General features: G+C 48.4%; 1 protein-coding gene across 1 annotated transcript; it reads left to right on the top strand.

Moving 5' to 3' along the window:
• The first annotated feature begins 7785 nt into the window (after positions 1-7785).
• TRIB3 (tribbles pseudokinase 3) lies at positions 7786-24017 on the top strand. Its single transcript, XM_003411631.4, has 4 exons — positions 7786-7893; positions 15523-15813; positions 17800-18092; positions 22677-24017. The coding sequence occupies exons 2-4, from the start codon at positions 15523-15525 to the stop codon at positions 23167-23169; spliced, it is 1077 nt and encodes a 358-aa protein (XP_003411679.1). The 5' UTR covers positions 7786-7893; the 3' UTR covers positions 23170-24017.
• Positions 24018-25537: the final 1520 nt, after the last annotated feature.

The raw sequence follows: 25537 nt of genomic DNA, 5'->3' as shown, positions 1-25537 counted from the left end.
TGCTGTGTGGCTCTGGGCAAGTTACTTCCTCTCTCTGATACCAGCTTTGCTTACTTGTAAAATGGGCATAAATTTATCCTTAGCTCGCAGGTTGTGGTGAGGGTTACATAAGAAAGCAGATGGGGGACACAGCTCAGACCTGCCACAGGGGTGGTGCTCAGGAAATATGTCCTCAGCTCCCCTTCATCCTCAGCTCTAACCAGGGTGTCAGCCTGGGCCCCTTGGAAATAATAATAGTTACTTATTGTAGATGCTTGCCATGTGCCGGGCTCTCACTCTTCTAGTACTTTACCTGTCTTAGCTCATTTAATCCTTCCAATAACTCTAAGGAGGACACTGTTACAAATTCCACTTTATAGATGAGGGCTCTAGGTCTCAGAGCAGCTAAGTGACTTGTCCACTGTCACACAGCCAGCGCAGGCCAAGGAGGTGAAACAAGATAGTGGACAGGAGACCATATTGGCTTTGAGCCAGATTGGCTGGCTCCTAATCTACCTTCCCTCCTCACTCCTTGACCCAGTGATGTCACCTCTCTGAGCCCCAGTTTCCTCATCTGTCTCCAGGGATGCAAACAGCAACACCATGGGGGAGGTTTTGAGGATGCAGTGAGATGATGTAAGGAAAGCACTCACACAAGGTTTCACATTCCTTGTGAAAAAACAGGGGCCCACAAGGAGGCGGCTGGATCATCCAGCAGGGCTGTGGTTGCTGCTGGGCCACCCCGGGCCTCCCTAGGCTGTCGCTCCCCTGGGACCCAGCCTGAGATGAATCTGGATGATGAAGGATTTCTGCAAAGCCCTTGGGAGACTCCAGCGAAGGCGGAGGTGCTTCGTCACCTCGACAAGAGGTCCCTAAGAAGAGCATTAGCCTAAGATGTCACTCTCGAATCACCCGCTGTCTTCCTCAAATTGATTGGCCCAAATCCATTTACCCAGCTGTTTTTTTTTTTTTTTTAGTGTGGCAAAAGTGAATTGATGCCTTTGAATTATGATGTTGGCGAAGAATATTTAATATACCATGGACTTCCAGAAGAATGAACAAATCTGTATTGGAAGTACTGCCACAATGCTCCTTAGAAGTGAGGATGGTGAGACACTGTCTCACATGCTTTGGACGTGTTATCAGAAGGGACCAGTCCCTGGAGAAGGACCTCATGCTTGGTAAGGTACAGGCTCAGCAAAAAAGAGGAAGACCCTCAACAATATGGATTGACAAAGTGGCTGCAACAATAGACTCACGCATAGCAACGATTGTGAGGAGGGTGCAGGACCAGGCAGTGTTTTGTTCTATTGTGCACAGGGTTGCTATGAGTCAGAACCGACTCAAGGGCACCCAACAACAACAACAAATACCCATGTAACAAAACATTTGCTGTTTCAACACTCTCCACATGTGCAATGTATTGACACTAATTGTATTCATCATGTTGTACAACTATCACCATTATCCATTTCCAGTTTTTTCCATCACCCTTAACAGAACTGTGGTGTTTCCTAAGCAAAGTCCCCTCCCCCCATCCGCCCCCAGTAACCACTAACAACCTTAGGTCTGTATACATTAGTCTGTTCTAGGCCTTTCATATAAGTTGAATCACGTAATATTTGTCCTTTTGTGACTGACACCCATCTGTATTATTAGTTCTGTAATATTTTTCTTTCAATAAGGTCATTCTTTTAAACTTAGGCAAATTTATTTGAAAAGGAAAATGTGCACCACTGACTTCAAATGGAAAACCGCTCTCATTTGCCATAAAGAAAAGGTAACTATAAAATTAAGTATAAGGAGAGCAAACCAAGATTATTAAATTTTAGCTAAATCCTGTTTCTTGCTGAAGGCTCTGAGCCAGAGCCTTGCTTTCTTTTCCTTAAAAACTGAGGTGTTAAAGACATAAACCAGTTGCTGTCGGGTTGATTCCAACTCATAGTGACCCCAAAGGACAGAGTGACACTGCCTCATATGGTTTCCAAGGCTATAATCTTTACAGAAGCAGACTGTCTCATCTTTATTCTGTAGAGTGGCTGGTGGGTTCGAACCACCAGCCTCTTGGTTAGCAGCCAAGTGCTTAACCACTGTACCACCAGGGCTCCCTTGTTAAAGACATAATCAGAAAAACAAACAAACCTATTGCCGTTGAGTCGATTCTGACTCATAGTGACCCTATAGGACAAAGTAGAACTGTCCCATAGGGTTTCCAAGGAGCAGCTGGTAGATTCGAACTGCCAGCCTTTTTGGTTAGCAGCTGTAGTTCTTAACCATTGCACCACTAGGGCTCTGTCAGGGCTCCGTTAAAGACACAGCAGCTGTTAAATGAGACTTTCTCCCCAGGTAATTAGAGGAACAGAAAGAAAATCAAAAAAGAATGCCTATCTCCCGATATGACCCAGTGTTATTTAGTACAGAATTTTGAGACCATAAAACCATCTGGCATCCCACCAGTGCCCTACCTATGATATTTTGGAGAACACTGACCTAAACCAACTCTGTCTTCCTATTTTACGGATGAAGAAACTGAGACTCCAAGAGAGGAGATGTCTTGCCCAAGATTTCAGAGAGTCAGTGGCTTTAGCCAGACCTGGAATCCAGCTGGGACACTTTTCAAGGCATAGCTTTACTTTCGTGGGGTGAATCGGTGAAGATGAAAAGCTTTAAGGACTGATAGTGGAATTTCAGGCATACAGCAGCCACTGGGCACACTGTATAGGGTCGCTATGAGTCAGAATTGATCAAAAGCAACAGATTTGGTTTTTTGGCTAGGGACAACCTGGTAGAAAGGGAGAAGACGCTAGCAAGCAGCGACCTAAGATGCATCAATTGGTCTCAACCCACCTGGATCAAAGGAGAATGAAGAACACCAAGGACACAAGGCGATTATGAGCCCAAGAGACAGAAAGGGCCACATGAACCAGAGACTACATCATCCTGAGACCAGAAGAACTAGATGATGCCTGGCTACAACCGATGACTGCCCTGACAGGGAACACAACAGAGAACCCCTGAGGGAGCAGGAGAGCAGTGGGGTGCAGACCCCAAATTCTCATAAGACCAGACTTAATGGTCTGATTGAGACTAGAAGGACCCCGGTGGTCATGGCCCCCAGACCTTCTGTTGGCCCAGGACAGGAACCATTCCCGAAGCCAACTCTTCAGACATGGATTGGACTGGACAATGGGTTGGAGAGGGATGCTGGTGAGCAGTGAGCTTCTTGGATCAGGTGGACACTTGAGACTATGTTGGCATCTCCTGCCTGGAGGGGAGATGAGAGGGTGGAGGGGGTTAGAAGCTGGCGAAATGGACACGAAAAGAGAGAGTGGAGGGAGAGAGCGGGCTGTCTCATTAGGGGCAGAGTAATTGGGAGCGTGTAGCAAGGTGTATATGGGTTTTTGTGTGAGAGACTGACTTGATTTGTAAACTTTCACTTAAAACACAATAAAAATTATTAAAAAAAAAAAAGAAAGAAAGAAAGGAGGCAGATGTGGCTCTGATCACAGAAGTCAATAGACACCAGGTCCTTTCCTCTCCGGTAGAGCACAGCCCCATCCCCAGTTCCTTTTCACCCCAGCATTGCGGGTCAGAGGTCAGAGGCCAGGCCTCATCAGAGCTCCAGCAAATAGAAACAGCCTATCTGCTCACACACCTGCATAGAGAGATGTTTTGGAATGAAGCAGATTCATGAAAGCTGAACTGTGTCAGGAAAGGGCACATTTTTGCATTTAATATTTGATCCCTATTTATTTTCTCACTTTTTAACAAATGTGTACATAAGGTTTATTTATAAATCATAAGGATTTATAGCGTTAATCCTCATGACAACCCAACGAGGTAGGTACTATCAATATCCCTATTTTACAGATAGGGGAACTGAGGCCTAGAGAGCTTAAGTAATTTGCCCAAAATCTCACCACTAAGAAGTGGTGGGATTTGAACCCAGAAAACGTTTAACAAGGACAGGAGGCTTCCTCAATGCATTTAATCTTTACGACTGCAATGCTAGGGAGGTATAATAAATCCCATTTGATAGATGCAGAAACTGAGGCTCAAGGCTATTTGGGCTCTAGATTGTAGACAGAGGAGTCAAATTCCTGTCTGCCCAAGCTCTTAACCTCTTTATTATACTCCCTGGATCATTTATCAGGAATCTTGGTCTAGGATTGCGCTGCTCAATAGGGTATCCACAAGCCACATGTGGCTATTGAACACTTGAAATTTGGCTAGGGTGACTGAGGAACTCCTGTGACTGATTTTTTAATTTATTTTAATTGTAAAACTGAAGGAGGCGAAATATTTTTCCCAATAAACACAACTTAGTTGTTTCAGCAGGACTACGTTTCACTTTAGCCAGTGACAATTTGGTGTCCAAAATGAGCGGTACTGTGAGCGTAAAATACGTACCAGATTTCAAAGATATCAGTATGGCAAAAAATCTTAATATCTCATTAATAATTAAAATTTATGTTAATTATATGTTAAAATACCAATAAAACCAAAAAACCCAAACCCAGGGCTGTCAAGTCGATTCCGACTCATAGAGACCCTATAGGACAGAGTAGAACTGCCCCGCAGTTTCCAAGGAGTGCCTGGCGGATTTGAACTGCCAACCCCTTTGGTTAGCAGCCATGGCACTTAACCACTATGCCACCATGGTTTCCAAAATAATAATATGTTCGAGATATTGGATTAAGTATAAGAAATTATTAAAATTATTTACACCTGCTTCTTTTTATTTTTTTTTAATGCAGCAACTATAAAATCTGAAATTACATAGGTGGCTCACATTACGTTTCTATTGGACAGTGCTGGACTAGAGAGTAGGGGTTCAGTAAACCCAACTACGACAAGGCCCCCAAATCTGGGGGCTATGCCCAGGGTGTAGTTCCAGTGGCCATACCCACAAGTCCAGATGGAGGCCACTGGATTGCAAAGGCTGTAAAATGTCCCAGGACAGGGTGGGGACTGGAGTCAGCTGTCCTAGGTTCAAATCTCAAATCTGCCTCATCCAACCTGGGTGGCCTTGGGTGAGCCCCTCGCCTTGGCTCATCTATGGAAAGGAGGCGACAGTGCCCATCCTGCAGTCCTCTAACTGACTCATGTTCCTGCCTCTGGGCTTTGCACTTCCTGTTTCTTCTGTCTCCCCTGCATACCTTTGCACCCCTCACCTCTTCCTTCCTTGAGCTCTTAGTTCAAATATCATCTTCCTGATGAGGCCTACTGAAAATAGTCACCCCTCGGTCCTGGTAACAGAGGTGTGTCTAAGATATGGGATGTATGTCACGTGCCCTGGGGGCCACTTGAAGGTAGGGGTGGGGGTGGGAGGGTGCCACTGAGCAGTTTCTATTAACCCGGTAGGGTCCAACGTCCTTCCTCAAGCATGGTAGAAAGAACAAATCTACCTTATTTTATTCAAGAAAATAAATACATGATGCTTAAAATCAGTTTTAAACAGTTTTCATTTTATTTTCTTGACAATGGTCTGTCTCCTCACTGAATTCTAAGATCCGCGAGGGCAGGGATGGGTCAGTCTTGTCTCCGCTGAGTTAAGACCAGCATTTAGAGCGGGGCCCACAACCCAGCAGTATTCCACAAGATAGGGATGTAAGAGCAAGCTCACTGCAGTGCTGGCTTCAGGCAGGTGCTCAGAGAACAACCATCTCCGCCATTCTTCACCTCTGACCACTGGCCCTTCCAGCCTGAACCTTGGTGTCCTGGTGTAAAAAGTGAGCTCAAACAACAAGTGTTGATGAGGACTTGGAGAAGTTGGAACGCTTATCCATTGCTGGTGGGATTGGAAAATGATATAGCTGCTGTGGAAAACAGTTTGGTGGTTCCTTCAAAAAGTTAAACAGAATTATCACATGGCCCAGCAATTCCACTCCTAGGTCTGTACTCAAAAGACTTGTAAGCAGATACTTGTACAAACAGATACTCGTACACCAGTGTTCATTGCAGCATTATTCACAATCGCCAAAATGTGGAAACAACCTAAATGTCCATCAAGAAATGAACGGATGAAGAAAATATGGTATATACATACACAATGTGTATACGTACACACTTAGCCATAAAGAGAAATGAAGTCTTGATACAGGCTACAACATGGATGAACCTTGAAAACACTATGCTAAGTGAAATAAGTCAGTCACAAAAGGACAAATACTGTATGATCCCACTTACATGAAACTTCTAATATTGGCAAATGTATAGAGATCTAAGTTTATCAGTGGTTGCCAGGGGCAGAAGGGAGGGGAAGAGAGGAGTCATTGCTTACGGGGCACTGAGTTTCTTTTTAAGGGTGATGGAAACGGATAGTGGCGATGATTGCTCAACACGATGAACGTAATTAATGTCACTGAATTGTACATGTAAAAAATGTTGACACAGCAAATGTTTTCTTATATATATTTTTATCAAAATAAAGAAAAAGACGAGTTCATTCATCCCTCCCCAGTGGGGGCGTCCTCAGGGTGAAATGATATCTCAGATCCCCCTGGTGTGCCCCAAAGGCTGGGGATTCTGAGACACAGATGGGCTGGTCCCTGGGGCCAGAAATAAAGGAGAGTGACTCTGTCCCTCCTCCCATCCAGCCTCTGCCTGAGGAGTTATTTTTTGACATTTGGTGAATTCAGATATCAAGACCTAACATAGATTTCTAAGAAAGGTCTTGGACCCCTGAGGCTGCTCAGGGAGGCTCCGCTGAACAGCATATGGCACCAGGAGCTCCCAGGCCTCTGGGTTCAAGTCATTATAGGCCTCTTCCCATCTCTACGTTTCCACTGTCTCCACTTTATTTATTGAGCACCTACGATACGTCACACACTGTTTTAAGCATTTTACATGTATTAACTTATTTAATCCTCAAAACAACTCTATGAAGTGAATACTGTTATGAGCCCATGATAAAAAAAAATTTTTTTTTTCTTTTTTTATGCCCCATGATAGGGAGGAGGAAACTGAAGCAGGGCTTTAAGTTGTTTTCCTGAGGTAGGACAGTAGGTCAAGGCAGAGGTGGGGTACACACTTAGGCAAGGTCCTTCTAGGTTGGAGCCCTGGCGTGCAGTTGTTCTTAACCATTAGACCACACTGCTTCTATCATGAATGCCGTAAAGCCCACCAGATTGTGAAGCTCAGGCCTCCCTAGGCACCCCACTGGTTCTTATGAGCCAGGAGTCAGCTCTTAAGTCTGTGAGTCTTTGCAAAGCTCCTGGGTTGCTGTCCCACAGCTGGACCTCAGGCTGCTCTTCCGTAGAATGGGGACAACGGGGCTTTCTGCCCAAGGTTCTCCTAAGAGTTAATAAGGCGGTAGTGGGCTGGTGCTTTATAAACAGGGAAGCACCCGTGAAACATTCAGTTTGCTCTTTTTCTTCTCAGCAACATCTTGGGAGGGAAAGACGTTTTTTCCATTTCACAGTTGGGGAAATTGGGGCTCATAACAATAAACTGATTTTTCCCAGATGATGGGGAGAGCCAGAGGCTGATGTCCGCACTCAGCTCCGGGCGCGGGGGGCCGAGTGGCGGTGGACTCCCCCCTGGTAGACGGCGAGGCCAGGGTGCCCGGCAGTGAGCTGACCTAGGAGGCGAGGCCCGGGCGGAGCGAGCCGGGGCGGTGACCCCGGGGGCGGGGCGCTCGGGATGGTGCAATCCCCCGTCTGAGGGCATCAGCGGCGCGGATTAGTTCAGGTTTACATCACCCGGGCTTGGAGACGAGCTACGCCCGGCGCCCCCGAGACATTCGCAGCTCGAGCGGCGGCAGCGGCAGCCTCGTCAGCGTCCGGCGACAGCGGGGGGAGCTAGACCGGAGCCGGAGCTCAGCCGCAGCGGAGCGGTCCCCGGTTCACCTCGGGGACCCTGCCGACTCTGCGCTTGGACGGTGCCGGGAACCACGCGGGACACGAGACCAAGGTAACCGGCAGAGCAGGAGAGCGAACCGGCCGGGGCCGACCGGAGTGGGGAGCCCGGCGCGCACGGGGGGCCAGAGCCTCGGGGTGCTCGAGGGTGGCTACATGTTACGTACACACACGCGCACACATACACACGCAACTTTTCACAAGTCCCGCTGTCCGCGGGGCGCACCGGGCCCAGCGTCCCCACAGGTCTCGTAGGGTGCGGGGTCTCTCGCGGGGCGTAGTAGCTGTGACCCAGGGGGAAAGGAGATCCCGGGATGGAGGTGTCCTTGTGTCACCCCAGAGAGGTGTGCGGGGTTGTCTGTTTTGTGTGAGTGTGGACTGGGGAAGTTGTGAGTTTTGTGGGGGAGGTCTGCGCGGGTCATTGGAGAACTGTAGAACTCTGTAGGGTCTGCGTCTGAGTGTCTGCAGGCTGTGCGGGGGTCCGCGGGGGTCTCGGGAATCTGCGTGCCTCCTTGGATGGTGCGAGCTCTGGGGACAGGTGTTGGATGTGCAGAGGGCCCGGCCGGTGCGGAGCTGGGGTGCCCCGGGAGCTGGGTGCGGGTGCAAGGCGATGGGAACGAAGAGGCCGCACGCGGGGTGTCGGACTGGGTGAGCGGGGGTGCGGGGATTGCCGGGCGTAGGCCGCAGTGTGCACCCGGCAGCTTGCCGCGGATTTGCAGGTTGTACTCTGCGCGCATAGGTTTTGTTCCCGCAGACGGTTTGTGGTGTACCTGCAGTCTCTGGGGCAGGGGGGACGAGGGCCCAGATCTGCCCCTTCGCCGGGCCCTAGGACCCAACCTCCTACCCTTTGCCTCACTGTCTTCCAGTCACGGGCAGCTCTTCCGTTTCCACTGGGTCTTCTGTCCCCAGATGTGCGCCGCACGCTGCTTCCGCGCCCACGGGAGGGCCCAGAGCAGGCGGGGCTTCCGATGGCCCGCCGCCCCCTCTCCTCGGGTCGGAAGCATGTGGCCTTGTCGGTGTTGATCGTGGTTGTGATAGTTCTGGGGGATGTGTGTGTGTGTGTGTGTGCCATGTAATGAGGTGTGCGTCCCTTTCTGCTCTGAACGTGTGTCTTCGACTGGCTTGGATGAAGTTTTTTTTTTGGGGGAGGGGTGTACACCTGTCTGCCCTGGATGCGGATGAGTGGTGGGTATGACTCCTCCTCACTTCTCCCCCTCTCCCTATGGCAGAGAAAAGCAGGAGGTAGATATAAAGGGCTGCCTCCATCCTACAGTGAAGGTTCTAGGCTTGCCGTGTGGCCTGCAGAGTCAGTCCCTTGCTCATTGAGAGACTCAGTTACCCTATCTGTCCAACGGAGCTGATACCAGGCCCCAACCCCCTCTTCACCTGGTGTGTGTGGGGCGGAGCGGGGGGGGGGGGGCGGTGAAACACTTACTCAGCCAGGTCCCATCTCACTGGACTCTTAGAACAGCCCGGGGAAGTGAGGTAAGGAGTGTTATCCTAGCCTCATCCCCGAAGGGGATTTCTGGGGAGATTTCTAAGACTTTCAAGAGTAGCACTTAAGTACTTTCAGCTATGAATAACAATGATAAATAATAATAGGACAATCGAACCCATCCAAATCCATTTTCAAATCCATTGCCAACAAGTCAATTCCTATGCATAGTGACCCTATAGGACAGAGTAGAACCCCCCATAGGGTTTCCAAGGAGCGGCTGGTGGATTTGAACTGCCTGCCTTTAGGTTAGCAGCTGAGCTCTTAACCACTGCAGCACCAGGGGACCAATAGAACAACAGTAGTGACCCTCTCCGACATGCAATGGTTAAGGGCTTCTCTGCTGGGAAAGGTCAGAGGTTCAAACCCCCCCAGTTGCACTGCGGGAGAAAAGACCTGGCAATCTGCTCCTGTAAAGATTACAGTCTAGGAAACCCTGTGGAGGCAGTTCTACTCTGTCCTACAGGGTTGCTGTGAGTTGGAATCCCCTCAACTGCACACATAGCAATATGCGGCAACAGGAGTCCCTGGCTGGTGCAAATGACTCCAGTTGGAGTCCACCCAGAGGCCCCTCTGAAGAAAGTCCTGGGGACCTACTTCTGAAAAATCAGCCATTAAAAACCTCATGGAGCACAGTTCTACTCTGACACATGGGGTTGCAGGGAGTCAGAACTGACTTGACAGCAACATTTTTTTTTTTTTTTGATCCTCCTACAGGGCCACGCTAAGCTCTACGTAATTTGAGTTTTCATTTCATCATCACAAAAATCCTGTGGGCTTTGCATCCTCTTCCCATTTTACAGTTGAGGGAACTGAGGCTCAGAAATTTGAGGAATTTGCCCAGAACTATCCAACCAGGAATGAATGGAGCCAGGATTAGAACCCAGGAATATCTGACTCCAACCCCTTCCCCCCATCACATTCTTTCCAAGAAGGGTTATGGTGTTTCACTGGGTTGGCAGTGTCCCCTCCCACCCAAGGCAGCCTATGGGAGCTGCATGATTGGAGTGGGGGGTCTCCATCTCAGGACCAACTTGCATGATGTTTCCCATTCATCCTGCCTCTGCTTGGACTGTTTGTCCTTTATCGGGGCTGAAGTCTGGCTTGATCTAATGTCTCAGACCTACGTCTCCAATGTCCTCATCTGGAGCCTAAATGGTTGGACAGATGGGTCCCGGAGAGAAGCTTCCCACCCTGACCGGCCATTACATTGTCCTCTCTCCCACTCACCGCACACAGTTCTCAACTGGGCATGTGGCACTTTACTCCACAGTGGAATGAGGGAATCTTGGGGCCTTTGAGAGACCCTCCCTGCTCAGTCCCATTTCTCTGATGTGACACTGGAGCACTCAGGTGTCTGTCTCATAGACTAACTGCATATGAACTCTGATTACAGCGGCTCTGGGCCATTGGCCTATTCATACAGCAGAGAAAAGTCACATTTGAGAAAAGAAATACGCTCTCTTTTGAAATACCCAACAATCAACGAAGGCAGAATCTTTATTTTAAAATTTTGAAATAGAAAAATTTCCTTGCTTCCCTGGCAAATCCCTTCCTCTCCAGAAGCTTCTGTGGCCAATTTACTCTGGGTCCTTCCAGACCTTTTCCTGTGCACTCACACAACTACTTATGTACAGATATGGAGATGCATTGTTCTATGTGCTGTTGAGTTTTTTCACAAATGGAATCACTTCGAGTGTATTGTCAGGCAACTTGCTTTGTTCATTCACTTGACAATATACACCCATTCTCTACATCCATTCATACAAACGTCTAGTACATATGCCATTCATTCACCCTCATCCTTCCTTCCTTCCTCCCCCCCGCTTTCAACAGATGATAAATGTCTATACAACCAGACTCAATAGATACAGTGCTGAGTCTCTCTCCCTCTCACCCCACCACCAAGCTCATCTTTCTGTTTGACTTTTTGTTTTTCTTTTCCCCTTAACTGTTCACCCTGGAGGTCTTTCTAATTAGCACGTAAAGAGCTCCCTCAGTCTTTTCAATGGCTGCATAACCTTCCATTGTACGGGTGAAGTATAATTCACTTAACCGGTCCCCTAAAGGTGGACTTCCGGTTTGCCATTCTTTTTCTATATTGTACAGGGTGTCAGGAATAACCTTGTACTCGCACCATTTTGAGGTCCCTCAGCTATTAACTGAAAGGTTGGCGGTTGGAACCCACTGATCAATGCTTTGAAAGGCCTGGAGATCTGCTTCTGCAAAGACTACAGCCAAGGAAACCAAATGGAGTTGTTCTGCTGTATCACATGGGGTTGCCATGAGTCGGAACTGACTTGACAGCAATGGGTGCATTATTACACACACACATCTAAAGGGTAAATTCCTGGCGATGGGATTAATTACTGAATCAAAGCGTGTGTGCACTTTTTATTTTGATATTATCAAAATGTATGCCATTGAGGTTGCACCATTTTCCCGCCACCAGAATGTCCTTGTTGTTAGTGGCTGCCATGGTGCACACCCTCCTTCACAACGTCTCCAGTATGCTACTCTTTCTGCTAAGATGCAACGTGTCTAAAATGAAACTCAACGACCTTCCTCCAGAGTTCCAAAAGTAAGGGTTTCTCCCCTAGCTCAGGAAATAAAGCTACCACGCCTTTTCCTTACTTCAGGAACCTAATACTGGACCTCACTGACTCCACCTTCTCTCTCACCCCCACGTCCAGTCCACTACGGAGTCTTCTGGATCCTCCTCCTCTGAGCCTTTGAAACTATGGCTGTGCTCTGGTGCCAATGGTTAAGAGCCTGGCTGTTAACCAAAAGGTCAACAGTTTGAATCCACCAGCCACTCCTTGGAAAGCCTATGGGGCAGTTCTAGTCTGTCCTATAGGGTCGCTACGACTTGGAATCGACTTGACAGCAACGGGTTTGGTTTTTATTTTTTTGGTAATCTTTACAGAAGCAGACTGCCACGTCTTTATCTCATGGAGCGGCTGGTGCGTTTGAATAATCACCTTTCAGTTAGCAGGCAAGTGCTTAACCACTTCGTCACCAGGGCTCCTTCAGCTGTACTATAGAAACAAGCAGTTTAGCAGCAGCTGAGATGAAATAGAAGTTTATTTCTCTCCTGTGTAAAAACTCTGGAGGCAGGCAGCCCAGGGCTGGTCTGTGCTCCCAGTGTCAGAGTCAGGCTCTACTCTTGTTGCTCCACTGTATATGTAGTACTTCCTGGTCCAAAATGGATGCTGGGGCTCCAGCAATCGGGTCCACATTCCAGCCAACAGGAAGGAGGAAATGAGGGTAGGCCCTCTCTTTAAGGACATCGCCTTGTGAGTTGGACGCAATACTTCCATTAATATCCTATTAGCCACATCAATACATCAATACCAAGCTGCAAGGGAGACAGACATGTAGTCTTTATTCCAAGTGGCCTTGTGCTCATCTAAAAACTTCAGGTCCTAATCTTTTGTGAGAAGGGGGGACCAGAGACTGAGGGACAACCAGCCATCTCTGCCATGTGGTGCTTGTAGAGCCCTTCAGAATAGGACCCTGCTCATCTCACCAGCCTTATTTCTTGAACTTTTCACACTTTGCTGCAGCCACACCCATTCCCAACTGCAGCTTGTACTTTTGCCCTTCCCCTCTCCCTGACAACAACAACAAAATAGTTGTTGACTCACGGTGACCCTATGTGTGTCAGACTAGCAGTGTGCTCCATAGGTTTTTTTTTTCTTTTGCTAACAGCTTTTCTGAGCTATAATTCATATACCATACAATTCATCCATGGAAAGTATACAAACTAGTTGGCTTTTAGTGTAGTTAGGGTTGTACGACCATAACCACAATCAATTCTACAACGTTTTTGTCACCTCAAAAAGAAAGCCCATACCCTTTAGTTATCACCCCCTTTCCTCCTATACCTCCTGGCCCTAGAAACCACTAATCTGCTTTCTGTCTCTCTATAAAACCCAAAAGCCAAACCCGTCACTGTCAAGTTGTTTTCGACTCATAAGATTTCCCTATTTGAAACATCTCATATAAATGGTATCACACAATATGTAGTCTTTTGTGACTGGCTCCTTTCACTTAGCATAATGTTCTGAGTTTCCACGACTGATTTTTCAGAAGTAGGTCACCAGGCCTTTCTTCCAAGGTAGCTCTGGGTGGACTTAAACCTCCAGTCTTTTGGCTGGTGATGAGTATGTTAACTGTTTCCATCATCCAGGGACTCCTCCCTCTCCCTAGGACAATGGTTACCAGACCAGCAGCAACAACCTCACCTGGGAACTTATTAGAAGTGCAAATTCTCAGGCCATTTCCCAGACTTAACTGAATCAGCTCCTCTGTGGATGGGGCCCAGAAATGTGTGTTTCAACAAGTCCTCCAGGTGATTCCGATGCATACTCAAGTTTGGGAACCATTGGCCTAGAATATGTCTCTCCACATCACCTGGCTAACTCCTGGTCTCTTTCAGGTCTCATTTTGAATACTACTTTTTCCAGTCTGGAGCCCTGGTGGCAGTGGTTAAGAGTTCGGCTGCTAACCAAAAAGTCTGCAGTTCGAATTCACCAGCCACTCCTTGGAAACCCTATGGGCCAGTTCTACTCTGTCCTATAGGGTCCTGTAGGACTTGATGGCAATGGGTTTTTTTGGTTTCTCCCAGCCTGGGATAGAGGCCTCTCTGGGCTCCTATAGCCTCGTGCTCCCCACCTCGCCCCATGAGCAGCGATCACACTGTACTTGATTTTGTGGTTACTTGTCTGCCCTCGAGTGGACTAGAAGATCCCAAGGGCCAGAACTCTGGCTGAGACATCTCTCTTTCCCAGCACCCACCTAGGACCAGGCACAGAGCGGCTCCCAGTGAGTGCTGAATGAATGAATAGGATTGCATCTCTGTGTAGCATCTTGGAATGTACTAGACCCACAGATTCTAAGATGGATTGATTTTCTTTATTATGATTTTTAGGAACAAGCTGTGTTTCCAAACAGTTTCTTTAAATGTAAAAATTTTAAATAGGAAGTACATTCATATAGTTTAAAATTCAAAAAGTCTAAAAGTAAAAGTCTTCTTCCAGACTTGTGTATACTGCCAGAGTTTATACATATATAAGCAAATATATTTCTTCCTTATTTTTTTTAACATAAGAGCCTTACATGTTACACACAGTTCTGTGTTTTGCTTTGTTGTTGTAATATACCTTGGGGATTGGTCCACATCAGTTTGTAGAAAGCTTCCTGGTCCTTTTTCAGAACTCTATAGTATTCCCCTGTGTGAATGCCCCTTGACGTTTTCACCAGCCCCCTACTGCTGGACATGTGGGGCATTTCCTGCCTTCTGCTAGTAGACACAAGGCTCTGATAAACAACCTTGCATGTGGTTGTTTTTTTAATTGTACTTTAGATGAAGGTTTACAGAGCAAACAAGTTTCTCATTAAAAAATTAATATACAGATTGTTCTATGACATTGGTTGCCAACCTCATGATATGTCAACACTCTCCCCTTCTTGACCTTGGGCTCTCCATTACCAGCTTTCCTATCTCCTTTTGCCTTCTCGTCCTTGTTCCTGGGCTGGTGTGCCCATTTAGTCTTGTTTTGTTTTATGGACCTGTTTAATCTTTGACTGAAGGGTGAACCTCAGGAGTGGCTTCACTATTGAGCTAAAAGTGTGTCCAGGGCCATACTCTTGGGGTTTCTCCAGTCTCTGTCGGACCAGTAAGTCTTTTTTTTTGTGTGAGCGCGTTAGAATTTTGTTCTGCATTTTTCTCCAGCTCTGTCTGGGGTTCTTTATTGCGATCCCTGTCAGGGCAGTCTGTGGTGGTAGCGGGGCACCATCTACTTTTGCTGGATTCATTCTGGTGGAGGCTTGGTAGTTGTGGTCCATTAGTCCTTTGAACTAATCTTTCCCTTATGTCTTTGGTTTTCTTCTTTCTGCCTTGCTCCAGATGGGGTGAGACCAGTGGCTTATCTTAAATGGCTGCTCACAAGACTTTAAGACCTCAGACGCTACTCACCAAAGTAGAATGTAGAACATTTTCTTTATAAACTACGTTATGCCAGTTGACCTAGATGTTCCCCGAGACTCATGGTTCCCAACCATGTGGTTAGGTTTTTGTGGGCAGTTTAAGTGGAGGATAAATCTCCACTTAAGCCACCCTCTCAGCAGGGGAAGAGAGGGGCCACCAAACGCCTCACCTTAGTCCCTTTCTCTCCTTCTTTCTAGATGCAAGCCACCCCTCTGGCTGCTCCTGCTGGTGCCCCCTCCAGGAAGAAGGGGTTAGAGTTGGACAATGACCTAGATGCTGAGTGCCCTACCCGGAAACGAACTCGAAGCCAGTCCCAGCCCCTGCTGCCCCCCTGCCTGCTGCCCCTGAGCCCAACCCCCGCCCCAGATCCTGTACCTGCTGTGGCCACTGCCTCCCGGCTTGGGCCCTACATCCTCCTGGAGCCTGAGGAGGGTGGCCGTGCCTACCGTGCCCTGCACTGCCCCACAGGGACCGAGTATACCTGCAAGGTACGTCCCCAGGGGCCATGTTCTCCCACATCGCAGGGGTCTGGAAGGGGCCTTGGCTACAGAGGATTTCCAGGGGGACTAGGGGGTTCTTATATTCATTTATTCCTTTATTTATTAGGGAACCAGCCTCCAGTTCTCTGTTAGGCCCTGGCCTGGGCTGAGGTCAGAGAGGCAACCAGACATCCTCCTAGGCCTTGAAAAATTCACAGCTTAGGCTCTAAACCCAGCTCTCTAGAGTGTGATAAATGGTTAAGGGTGCAGCTCAGGGGAGCAGAGGAGCACAGAGAAGCCTCTAATATATTTGAGGGAGGGGGTGTCAGAAAAGGCCTGGCAGGTTTCCAAAAGTTAGCCAATGAAAACCTCATGGGTCACAACATAACATTGACAAACAACAGACAAGTGGATAAGTGAAATCTGTCAGGCCGTCCTAAGTGCTATGGAGAAAAATAAGGCTGGGATTAGGGTGAGGGGGCATGGAGGGCAGATGGTGCAGGATATCATTTCAGCTAGGGCAGGCCAGGAAGACCTCTCTGAGGAGGTGCCATGTGAGCTGCATGAACCTGGGGGGCTGGCCGTGTGGGTACCGAGAGGGAGGGCGGCCAGGCAGCAGGAACAGCAACTACAGATGCATGGAGGAGAATGTGCTTGCTTGAACTAAAATAGAAGCCTCTATACCACCCCAAGTATTTGTTTTTCAGCATCCACTTAAAAAAAAAAATTATGCATTAACTATGCGTATCCTTTATCTAATTTTCTCTGTGGCATAACTAAAAGAACGTGCAAAGGGTTTAAAATCAGACCAACCAGAGTGCGTGTCCCAGCTGTGCCACCGATTAGCTGTATGGCTTACTTCACTGAATCTCAGTTTTCCCATCTGTAAAATGGGATACGCCTTTCAAAACTATGTTGATGTTTTGATCTAATGTCCACAAAGCCCCTAGCACATTTCCTGCCAACCTCCCCACCCTCACCACATGCCCCTCTTCCTCTCCCTACTCCCTTCCAGCCACACTGATCTATGGCTGGGGGTTTAGAACAGGTCAAGCTCTTTCTCACCTCAGGGCCTTTGCATTGCCTGTGCCCTGCACATGGAAAGCTTATCCCATGGGCATCTCCGAATCCTTCAGGTCACTTCCCCAGAGTCTCTTCCAGACCACGTTTTCTAAAATCAGTGACCTCTTCCAAAATACCCTCTATTCCAGCATCTTTCTTGGTTCCTTTGCAACATTCGTCAGAATCTGTAAATATCTAGTCTGCTGGCTTGTTTACTGTCTCCTGTATTGGGTGCCAGGCGCAAGGAGGGCAAGTGCATGGCTATCAGTCAGGTGTGGTCTCCAGTGGCTGGCACAGGTGGGCAGTCCGTGTGTGGTGCAGGATGAATGAAAGGGTGGGCAGGAGTCCGCGTGAGAGCTAGCGCTGATGACATAGCATGATGTGACTTCTGCATTATCTGCTCTTCTGGACTTCCCCAGCGTGGACGGTTACTTTTCTGTATAGGTTACCTATTGTTTTTCAGTGATCTCACGTTTAAGGCTATGTACCAAAAACAAAACAAAAACAAAAACCCATTGCCATCAAGTCGATTCTGACTCATAGTGACCCTATAGGACAGAGTAGAACTGCCCCATAGGGTTTCCAACAAGCAGCTGGTGAATTCGAACTGCTAACCTTTTGGTTAACAGCCATAGCACTTAACCACTGTGCCACCAGGGCTCCAAGGCTCTATAGGCTAGTAGTTAAGAGCACAGACAATGAGTTCAAATCATGACTGCCACTTGTTGGCTGTGTGGCTTCTCAGCTTCCGGAACTGTGGAATCATGGTACTTACCTCAGGGATGTTGAGTGAGTGGAGTGACTTGGTCCATGAAACCCTTGGTACAGTGCCTAGCCTGCGGTAGGTGTCTAAAGGGTTAGCTATGACTGTCTCCAAGCCCAGCCCAGGCTCCACAGGTCCTCACCTCTGCTCACACCATGCTCTGCCCACAGGTGTACCCGGCCCCCGAGGCCCTGGCTGTGCAGGAGCCCTACGCGCGGCTGCCCCGCCACGAGCACGTGGCACGACCCGCTGAGGTCCTGGTGGGCACCCAATTCCTCTATGCCTTTTTCGAACGTTCCCACGGGGACATGCACAGCCTGGTGCGCCGCCGCCGCCGCCTCCCTGAGCCCGAGGCTGCTGTGCTCTTCCGCCAGATGGCCGCCGCCGTGGCACACTGCCACCAGCACGGTCTAGTCCTGCGGGATCTCAAACTGCGCCGCTTTGTCTTCACCAACTGTGAGAGGTGAGTGTGGCCACGGAGACCCACCCACCAACATGCCAAAGAGGTGGGCCTTGATGAGGCAAACTGAGGCCCAAGAAGGCAAAGTAACTCATGCAATAAATGGAGAAGCCTGGACTAGCACCAAGTTCCCTGGGAAAGGTTGCTCAGCCCTGCTGGAAGGCCCTGGGGCTGAGCACTGTGTTATGATCATAACAGCAGCTGACAGTATTGAAGACCACAGCTGCCCTCTCTGATTGGCCTGGGTCCTTGTACATATGAGGTAGATACTGATATTGTCCTCACATGACAGATGAGGAAACCGAGGCCCAGAGAGGTTAAGTAACCTTGCCAAGATCCCACAGCTTAATGGTAGAGCCAGGATTCAAACCCGGATCTGACTCCAGAGCCTGGGCCTTAATTCACACCGAACTTGAGAGGCAGGGGGCCTGGATACCTGGCTGGGCTTTCTCTAACTCTGGGTGACTCAGGGTGTTTGGACCTCAGTTTCCCCATTGGTAGGGGAAGGGCTGGACTGTCAGGATGTTTCCAGAATTCCAAGTCCACAGACAACAGCCAAAACAGGCCCTGAAGTTCCAACCCACATGGGAACTGTTTCTGTAAAACCGAGAATCCGTGGTTTTTCGTTAGAAGAGAACTGGGTAGGGGGAGCTGACATCCGGCCCCCTCCTCAGACTTCTGGGTATGTGGGATATGTCAGAGCCACCAGATACACATGAACTTCAACCGGGGGCACCCATTTCGTTTCAAGGTTCTTTTGCAGGCAGAGGAGGGTGACCCCATTGCATCTTTTAAACTTTATATTTTAAAATAATTTTAAACTTGAAGAGAAGTAGCAAAAAGAGCCCAGAGAGTTCCCATATATCCTTCCCCGAGTTCCCCCAGTGTTAACATCTTATACAACCATAATATAATCATCAAAACTAAGAAATTATCCTGGGATGGTACTATTGGAAACGCTGGTGCCGTAGTGGTTAAGTGCTACTGCTGCTAACCAAAGGGTCAGCAGTTTGAATCTGCCAGGCGCTCCTCAGAAACTCTACGGGGCAGTTCTACTCTGTCCTATAGGGTCTCTATGAGTCGGAATCAACTTGACAGCACTGGGTTTGGTTTGGTTTTGGTTTATGGTACTATTAAGGAGCCCTGCTGGCGCGATGATTAAACACCTGGTTGCTCACCAAAAGGTTGGCAGTTCAAACCCATGAGCCGCTCTGCCAGAGGAAAGACAGGGTGACCTGCTTCCATAAAGATTTACAGATTTACGGGGCAGTTCCACTTTGTCCTATACAGTTGCTATGAGTCAGAATCGACTCAACAGCATACAATGTGCTAATTAACTAAACCAGACTTTATCCTGATTTCCCTAGTTTCCTTTTCTATCCAGGATCCCACAATACATTTAGTTATTGTGTCTCCTTAAAAAAACTTCAGTTGCTGTGGCGTTGGTTCCTACTCATGGCGACCCCATGTGTGCAGAGTAGACCTGTGCTCCGTAGGATTTTCAATGGCTGTGACCTTTTGAAGCAGATCGCCAGGCCTTTCAGATAGCTGCTGAGCACTTAATTAACCGTTTGCGCCATCCCTTATGTCTCTTTAGTCTCCGGCAACCCGAGACAGTTTCTCAGTCTTCTCGTGTCTTTCGTGACCTTGATATTTTGGAAGAGTATTGGCCAGCTATTTTGCAGAATGTCCCTCAGTTTGGATCTGACAGATGTTTTCTCACAGTTAAATTGAGGTTATGCATTTTTGACAAGAATACTCCCAGAAGTGATGTACCCTTCTCAGCTCATCATGTCGGGACATATGTGATGTTGATATGTCTGTCTTATTACTGGTGAGGTCAACCTCAATCTCTTGGTTAAGGTGGCATCTGCCAGGTTTCTGCACTGTAAAAAGTTCCTAATTTTCCCATTGTAATTAATAAATAAGGTCCCTAGGTGGTGCAAACTAACCTAAAGGTTGGCAGTTCAAACCCACGCAATGGCCCACAGAAGAAAGTCCTGGAAATCTGCTTCTGTTAAGATTACGGCCAAGAAAACTCTACGGAGTCCGGTTCTACTCTGTTACACAGGGGGTCACCATGAGTTGTGATCAACTTGACAGCAACGAGTTTGGTTTGGGTTTTTAATTAATAAGTGTCTTGGGGGAGCAGAGGTGCAGCGTGGGGGACCAGAAGGGGGCACTTTCCCCAGGCTGCAAGTTCAAGGGGGCACCAGATGAGGCGCCACAAGTATAAAAGGTGCCTGCCAGAGGCAACCAGACACGGGGGGAAGGCGTGTTTCTGCTGATGGCTTGCCAACATCAACGTCTTTTCACCTTGAAATTGGCTGTGGGGGGGGCGCGACTTCAAGGTTGCGCCTGAGCACTGGTTATCCCTGCGGTGCCTCTGCGGAGGCGCAAGTTCAGTGCGTGCCATTGGAGCTGTTTTCCATCGATCGGCCTCTGTGGGTACTTTGAGGCTACGTAAACATCCTGTTTGCCCTTTCTGGAGGCCGCCTGGCGGCTGTCCATCTTGCCTGCAGCAGTTATTGCTGTGCTGTTTGCCTAGTGCTGACACTCTGTTTCCTTCTTCCATTACATTTTAGATTAAAACAAACATGCTTTTAATAAGACACAATGTAAAATTTAGAATGATCTTTAAGCTAATATACAACTATAAATAAATTTTCACCTTAGGGTCAGTACAATACCCCCAGACCTGGAGGTGAGAACCTGTTTCCTTTTCTTCTCAAGGTAGTAATTTGAAAAGCACTGTAGGTGGAAGAGGGACTGTGGAGTCAGACAGACCTGGGTTCGAATCCTGGTTCTGCTTCTTATCTGCTCTTTGGCCTTGAACAGTGGCTTCACTTGCCTGAGCCTTGCTTTCTTCAGCTGTAAAACAGACTCACAATGCTGCCTCCACAGTCCTGTGATTCATAGGATTGGTCAATGTTTGCCAAATGTTGGTAGGCACCCAGGAAGTGGGTGCCTTAAGGAAGAAGATTAATAGCAGTGGTAATAGAATACATAATTATTATTAATCTAGAGTGCTCTGTGGGAGGCCTGGTGATGCAGTGGTTACGCTTTTGGCCGCTAACCAAAAGGTCGACGGTTAGAATCCACCAGCCACTCTTTGAAAACCCTATAGGGGCAGTTCTACTGTGTCTTATAGGGTCGCTATGAGTCAGAATCGACCTGATGGCAATGGGTTTCGTTTTTGGTTTAGGTTTCTCTGTGGGGTTTGTTTAAAGCAGAGGTTGCAAATGGCAGGCCACAAACACGATTTTGTTTTGTTTTGCACCCCTGCGCGTGTTCACTTGTGTTTTTAATTGGAATTGGTTGCCAACATTTCAAAGACTGGGACTTTTTTTTTCTTTTATTAACTTTTATTGAGCTTCAAGTGAACGTTTACAAATCCAGTCAGTCTGTCACATATAAGTTTACATACATCTTACTCCGTACTCCCACTTGCTCTCCCCCTAATGAGTCAGCCCTTCCAGTCTCTCCTTTCATGACAATTTTGCCAGCTTCCCACTCTCTATCCTCCCATCCCCCCTCCAGACAGGAGATGCCAACACAATCTCAAGTGTCCACCTGATATAATTAGCTCATTCTTCATCAGCATCTCTCTCCCACCCACTGTCCAGTCCCTTTCATGTCTGATGAGTTGTCTTCGGGGATGGTTCCTGTCCTGTGCCAACAGAAGGTCTGGGGACCATGGCCGCCGGGATTCCTCTAGTCTCAAGACTGGGACTTTTTCATTAAAACATGAACTTCTGGCTTCTCTTGGGCCTACAGGAGAGGTCATAACACTGGCTCTGGAGCCTGACAGCATGGGTTCAAATCCCAGCTCCATACCCTAGAGCTAGATGACTCTTTAGTTTCTCCATCTGTAAAGTGCTGTCTTCCTTACAGGTTGTAGTGAGGATACAATGAGATGAGCCAGGTACCCAGTGGACACTCGATCAATATTAGACTGTGTTGTTACACACACACACACCAGTTGTTGTGGAGTCGATTCCAACTCATGGTGACCCATGTGTGTTAGAATAGAACTGTGCTCCATAGGGTTTTCAATTCTTGATTTTTTGGAAGTAGATCACCAGGCCTTTCTTTCAAGGTGCCTCTGGGTGAACTCGAACCTTCAACCTTTTAATTAGGAACCAAGCATTTTAACTGTTTGCACCACGAAAGGACTCCATGGTGTTGGTGGTGCTCTTTTTGGCAGATTGGTGCTGAGACATTTGGCACCGTACCAATTCTTAGTTCTCTTACTTTATTACCTGCCTGGACTCTGAGTTTGTGGCTGGTTTAAGAGAGAAGTAGCCTCCTCAGTCCCCTCCCCAAGGGACTGTTGGGGATTGTGTCCCTCTCAGACCCTTAGTTCAAATGTAATTTCTCTGTGACCTTGAGACATGACTTACCCTTTCTAAGCCAAGGCTTCTCATCTGTAAAACAGGATCAGTTATGCCAGCCTCACACGACTGCTTCACATTTGTCAAATGCCAGCAGGCATTCGGGAGGTGGGTGGCCTTAGGGGTAATGATGTGGGGTAGTGGTGTGGGGGCCTGATAGGACCTGACCCCTGTGTTTCTCCCCTGGCCTCAGGACGAAGCTGGTACTGGAGAACCTGGAGGACGCGTGTGTGTTGACCGGGCCGGACGACAGTCTATGGGACAAGCACGCCTGTCCAGCCTACGTGGGGCCCGAGATCCTCAGCTCACGGGCATCCTACTCTGGCAAGGCGGCAGATGTCTGGAGCCTGGGTGTGGCGCTCTTCACCATGCTGGCTGGCCACTACCCCTTCCAGGACTCAGAGCCTGTCCTTCTGTTTGGCAAGATCCGTCGCGGGGCCTTTGCCCTGCCGGAAGGCCTCTCGGCTCCAGCCCGATGCCTGGTCCGCTGCCTCCTTCGACGGGAGCCAGCTGACCGGCTCACAGCCACGGGCATCCTGCTGCACCCCTGGCTGCGGGAGGACCCACGGCCCCCAGCCCCATCACGGTCCCACCTCCGGGAGGCTGACCAGGTGGTCCCTGATGGACTGGGGCCAGAAGAGGCTGAGGAAGAGGAGGGAGACAAGGATGTGGGTTTATACGGCTAAGGCCTCCCTAGTAGAGTCTTAGCTGCCAACAGTGGATTGATTTGGGGTGTCTCCAAGCTTTCTCCCTCCTCTTTGAACTGAGCCACACTTTAAGTGCCTTCTACAGGGGAGGAAGGAGGAGGCATGTGCAGAGCGTGCTGTTTTCACACCTGTGGTGTCCACACGCCTGTGCACATAGGCTTGGCTATACAATAAGTCTGTCCTGGGTACTTGCTGTATGCCAACCCCTATTCTGGGTGCTGGGAACACAGCAGTGAAAAAAGAGACAAACCTCCCTGCCTCACAGAGCTGATACACTGGTGCTCTTGAGCCAGAGACCCCTCTCCATGTCTACCCACCAGGGCCTGCCCTGGACACGTTAGTACCCACATGTCAGCACCCACTTGCTGGTGCTGTGGTGCTTCTGTCCCTAGGACAGTCCCTTTCACCAACAACCCCACTGCCTTTTGTGTCTAGCACCTCGTGAAAGCGAAATGTCCTTGTGCCAAATGCCTCCAGAGCTCAAGGCATGCTGGGAATTGTGTTCCCAGCAGCTCTGTCTTCTTGATTAAGAGGTACTTTATCCAGGCCCAAGCCAAGGATGTGGGCCAGAAGAGCAAGAATCCAAACTATGAGGCTGGTCCTCAACTAACTTAAGGAATGGCTTAGAATGAGCGTCCAAGCCTGTCTACCTTGGTGACCCCTGACCTGAGCACAGAGGTTGGAGGCAGGATTAGCCAGGGGTATGCCCTCTGGCCACTTGGAAGTATCAGGCCCTGTTCTGGGGATCCCACTTCAACACTATGGGTTTTGGATACCATGAGTATATATTTTTACCTTGTGCCTTAATAAAGGAGAGTTATAAATCACTTCTGTTTTTCCAGATTTTATCTATCCTCCCTCCCCCACCTCTGCCTCCAAAACAGCATCCATGGTGAACAGCTAGAGGCCTCTGTCTCAACCTCAGCTGAGTAGTATGTGAGATTAGATCCCCGGCAGCCTGGCCGATCTAGCCGCACTCTCTATTTCTTCTGGAGGCAGTGGTATCTCAGTTGGGTGCTTTTTGGCTGCAAGTCACAAAAGCCCTGAGTCAAAGTGGCTTAAACAAGAAGTCAGTGAGTGAGGTAGGCTCTCAGAGCTGGTAGCAAGGACACAGGCTTTCCAGGCCCTTCCTGTCTCTTTGCTCTCTTGCCTTGGTGACTATCAGTGTGAGGGCTTATAGCAGTCAAAGCGTCACATTGGAGAGACCAATGACAGAGGAAGAATTGCTCAGCTGGCCCACAGAATCATGAGCTAAATAGTTGTTGTCTTAAGCCACTACATTTTGGGCTGTTTTGTTATGCAGCAAAAGCTGACTGATACAGACAGGGACACGTCAGCTTTGTCTCTGTGTGCCCAGCGTTGCCCAGAACATGGCCCAGTTCACAGCGGTGATTAAATTAAATGATCACTATGTATACGGTCTTAGGCAATATCGTTTGCCTTCTACCCTTCCCCTGCCCAGCTGCCTAGAGACCCTGCCCCAGCTCCCCTTGAGGGTGGGATGTCCTGGTTTGTGCCAGGGGAGCAAGGGGAAGGGAGGCAAACTAACATAAAACGAGGGCTGCCAAGTGGCAGGCACTGCCAAACCCTTTATCTACATTAAGAGAGAGATTAATCCTTCCAACAACCACTGGCACTTGGTGCTCTGGTCTGCCTTGTTTTACAGATAGAACAATGAGGTTTAGAGAGAGCAGCACTCATTCAAGGCCACACAACAGAGAACAAGAGTCACCTGGTTTTGCCTTGAAGCAGGAACTTTTGACAAGTCAGCCACATGAAAACTGCCCATTCAAACAGCAAAATCCTTGCCCTTATTAACAAGTGATGGAGGCAGTCTCACCCCTGATACCGATTAGTGGGGTCTTTCATGTTCTATTTACATGCATTTAATCATCATTGTATAAGAGCTTTACGATATCAAATGTAATGCATGCATTATTGGGAGGGACTGTTAGAAATTTAATTGAGAATTTTCTCTGCAATTGAGAGCTGAATACAAAAAAATCATATTGTTGCCTGTCCAATTATTCATTCACTTAGCAATTCAACAGCTATTACTGAATGCCCACTATAGGGTAGGCCTCATGAAAGACAGACAACGTGTCCCCTACCCACAAGGACTCAGTCTAATAGAGGAGAGAGATGTTAAAAAAAAACTAATCACTCTTGTGGTAACTTCTTTGTGGCAAAGACAGGCATCACCAAATACACCATGTGTTCCCTTACACTTCCTAGCTTCCCTTGCAGTTAGGTTTGGGTCACATGACTACCTCGGACCAATTGTGTGTGAATAGAAGTAGTGGGGGAGAGGAAGGGCCACTTCTGGGCTGAAGCTGTTGAGGATGGG

This window comes from Loxodonta africana, chromosome 24 (assembly GCF_030014295.1).
Source record: "Loxodonta africana isolate mLoxAfr1 chromosome 24, mLoxAfr1.hap2, whole genome shotgun sequence".
Lineage (NCBI taxonomy): Eukaryota > Metazoa > Chordata > Mammalia > Proboscidea > Elephantidae > Loxodonta > Loxodonta africana.
The sequence above is the reverse complement of the archived record's forward strand: the minus strand, read 5'-3'. Positions and strand labels throughout refer to the sequence as shown.

Coding starts and splice junctions, on each gene's coding strand:
- TRIB3 (XM_003411631.4), top strand. CDS start 15,523: ATGCAAGCCACCCCTCTGGCTGCTCCTGCTGGTGCCCCCTCCAGGAAG. Junction 15,814..17,799: donor GGACCGAGTATACCTGCAAG/GTACGTCCCCAG, acceptor CTCTGCCCACAG/GTGTACCCGGCCCCCGAGGC. Junction 18,093..22,676: donor GTCTTCACCAACTGTGAGAG/GTGAGTGTGGCC, acceptor CCCTGGCCTCAG/GACGAAGCTGGTACTGGAGA.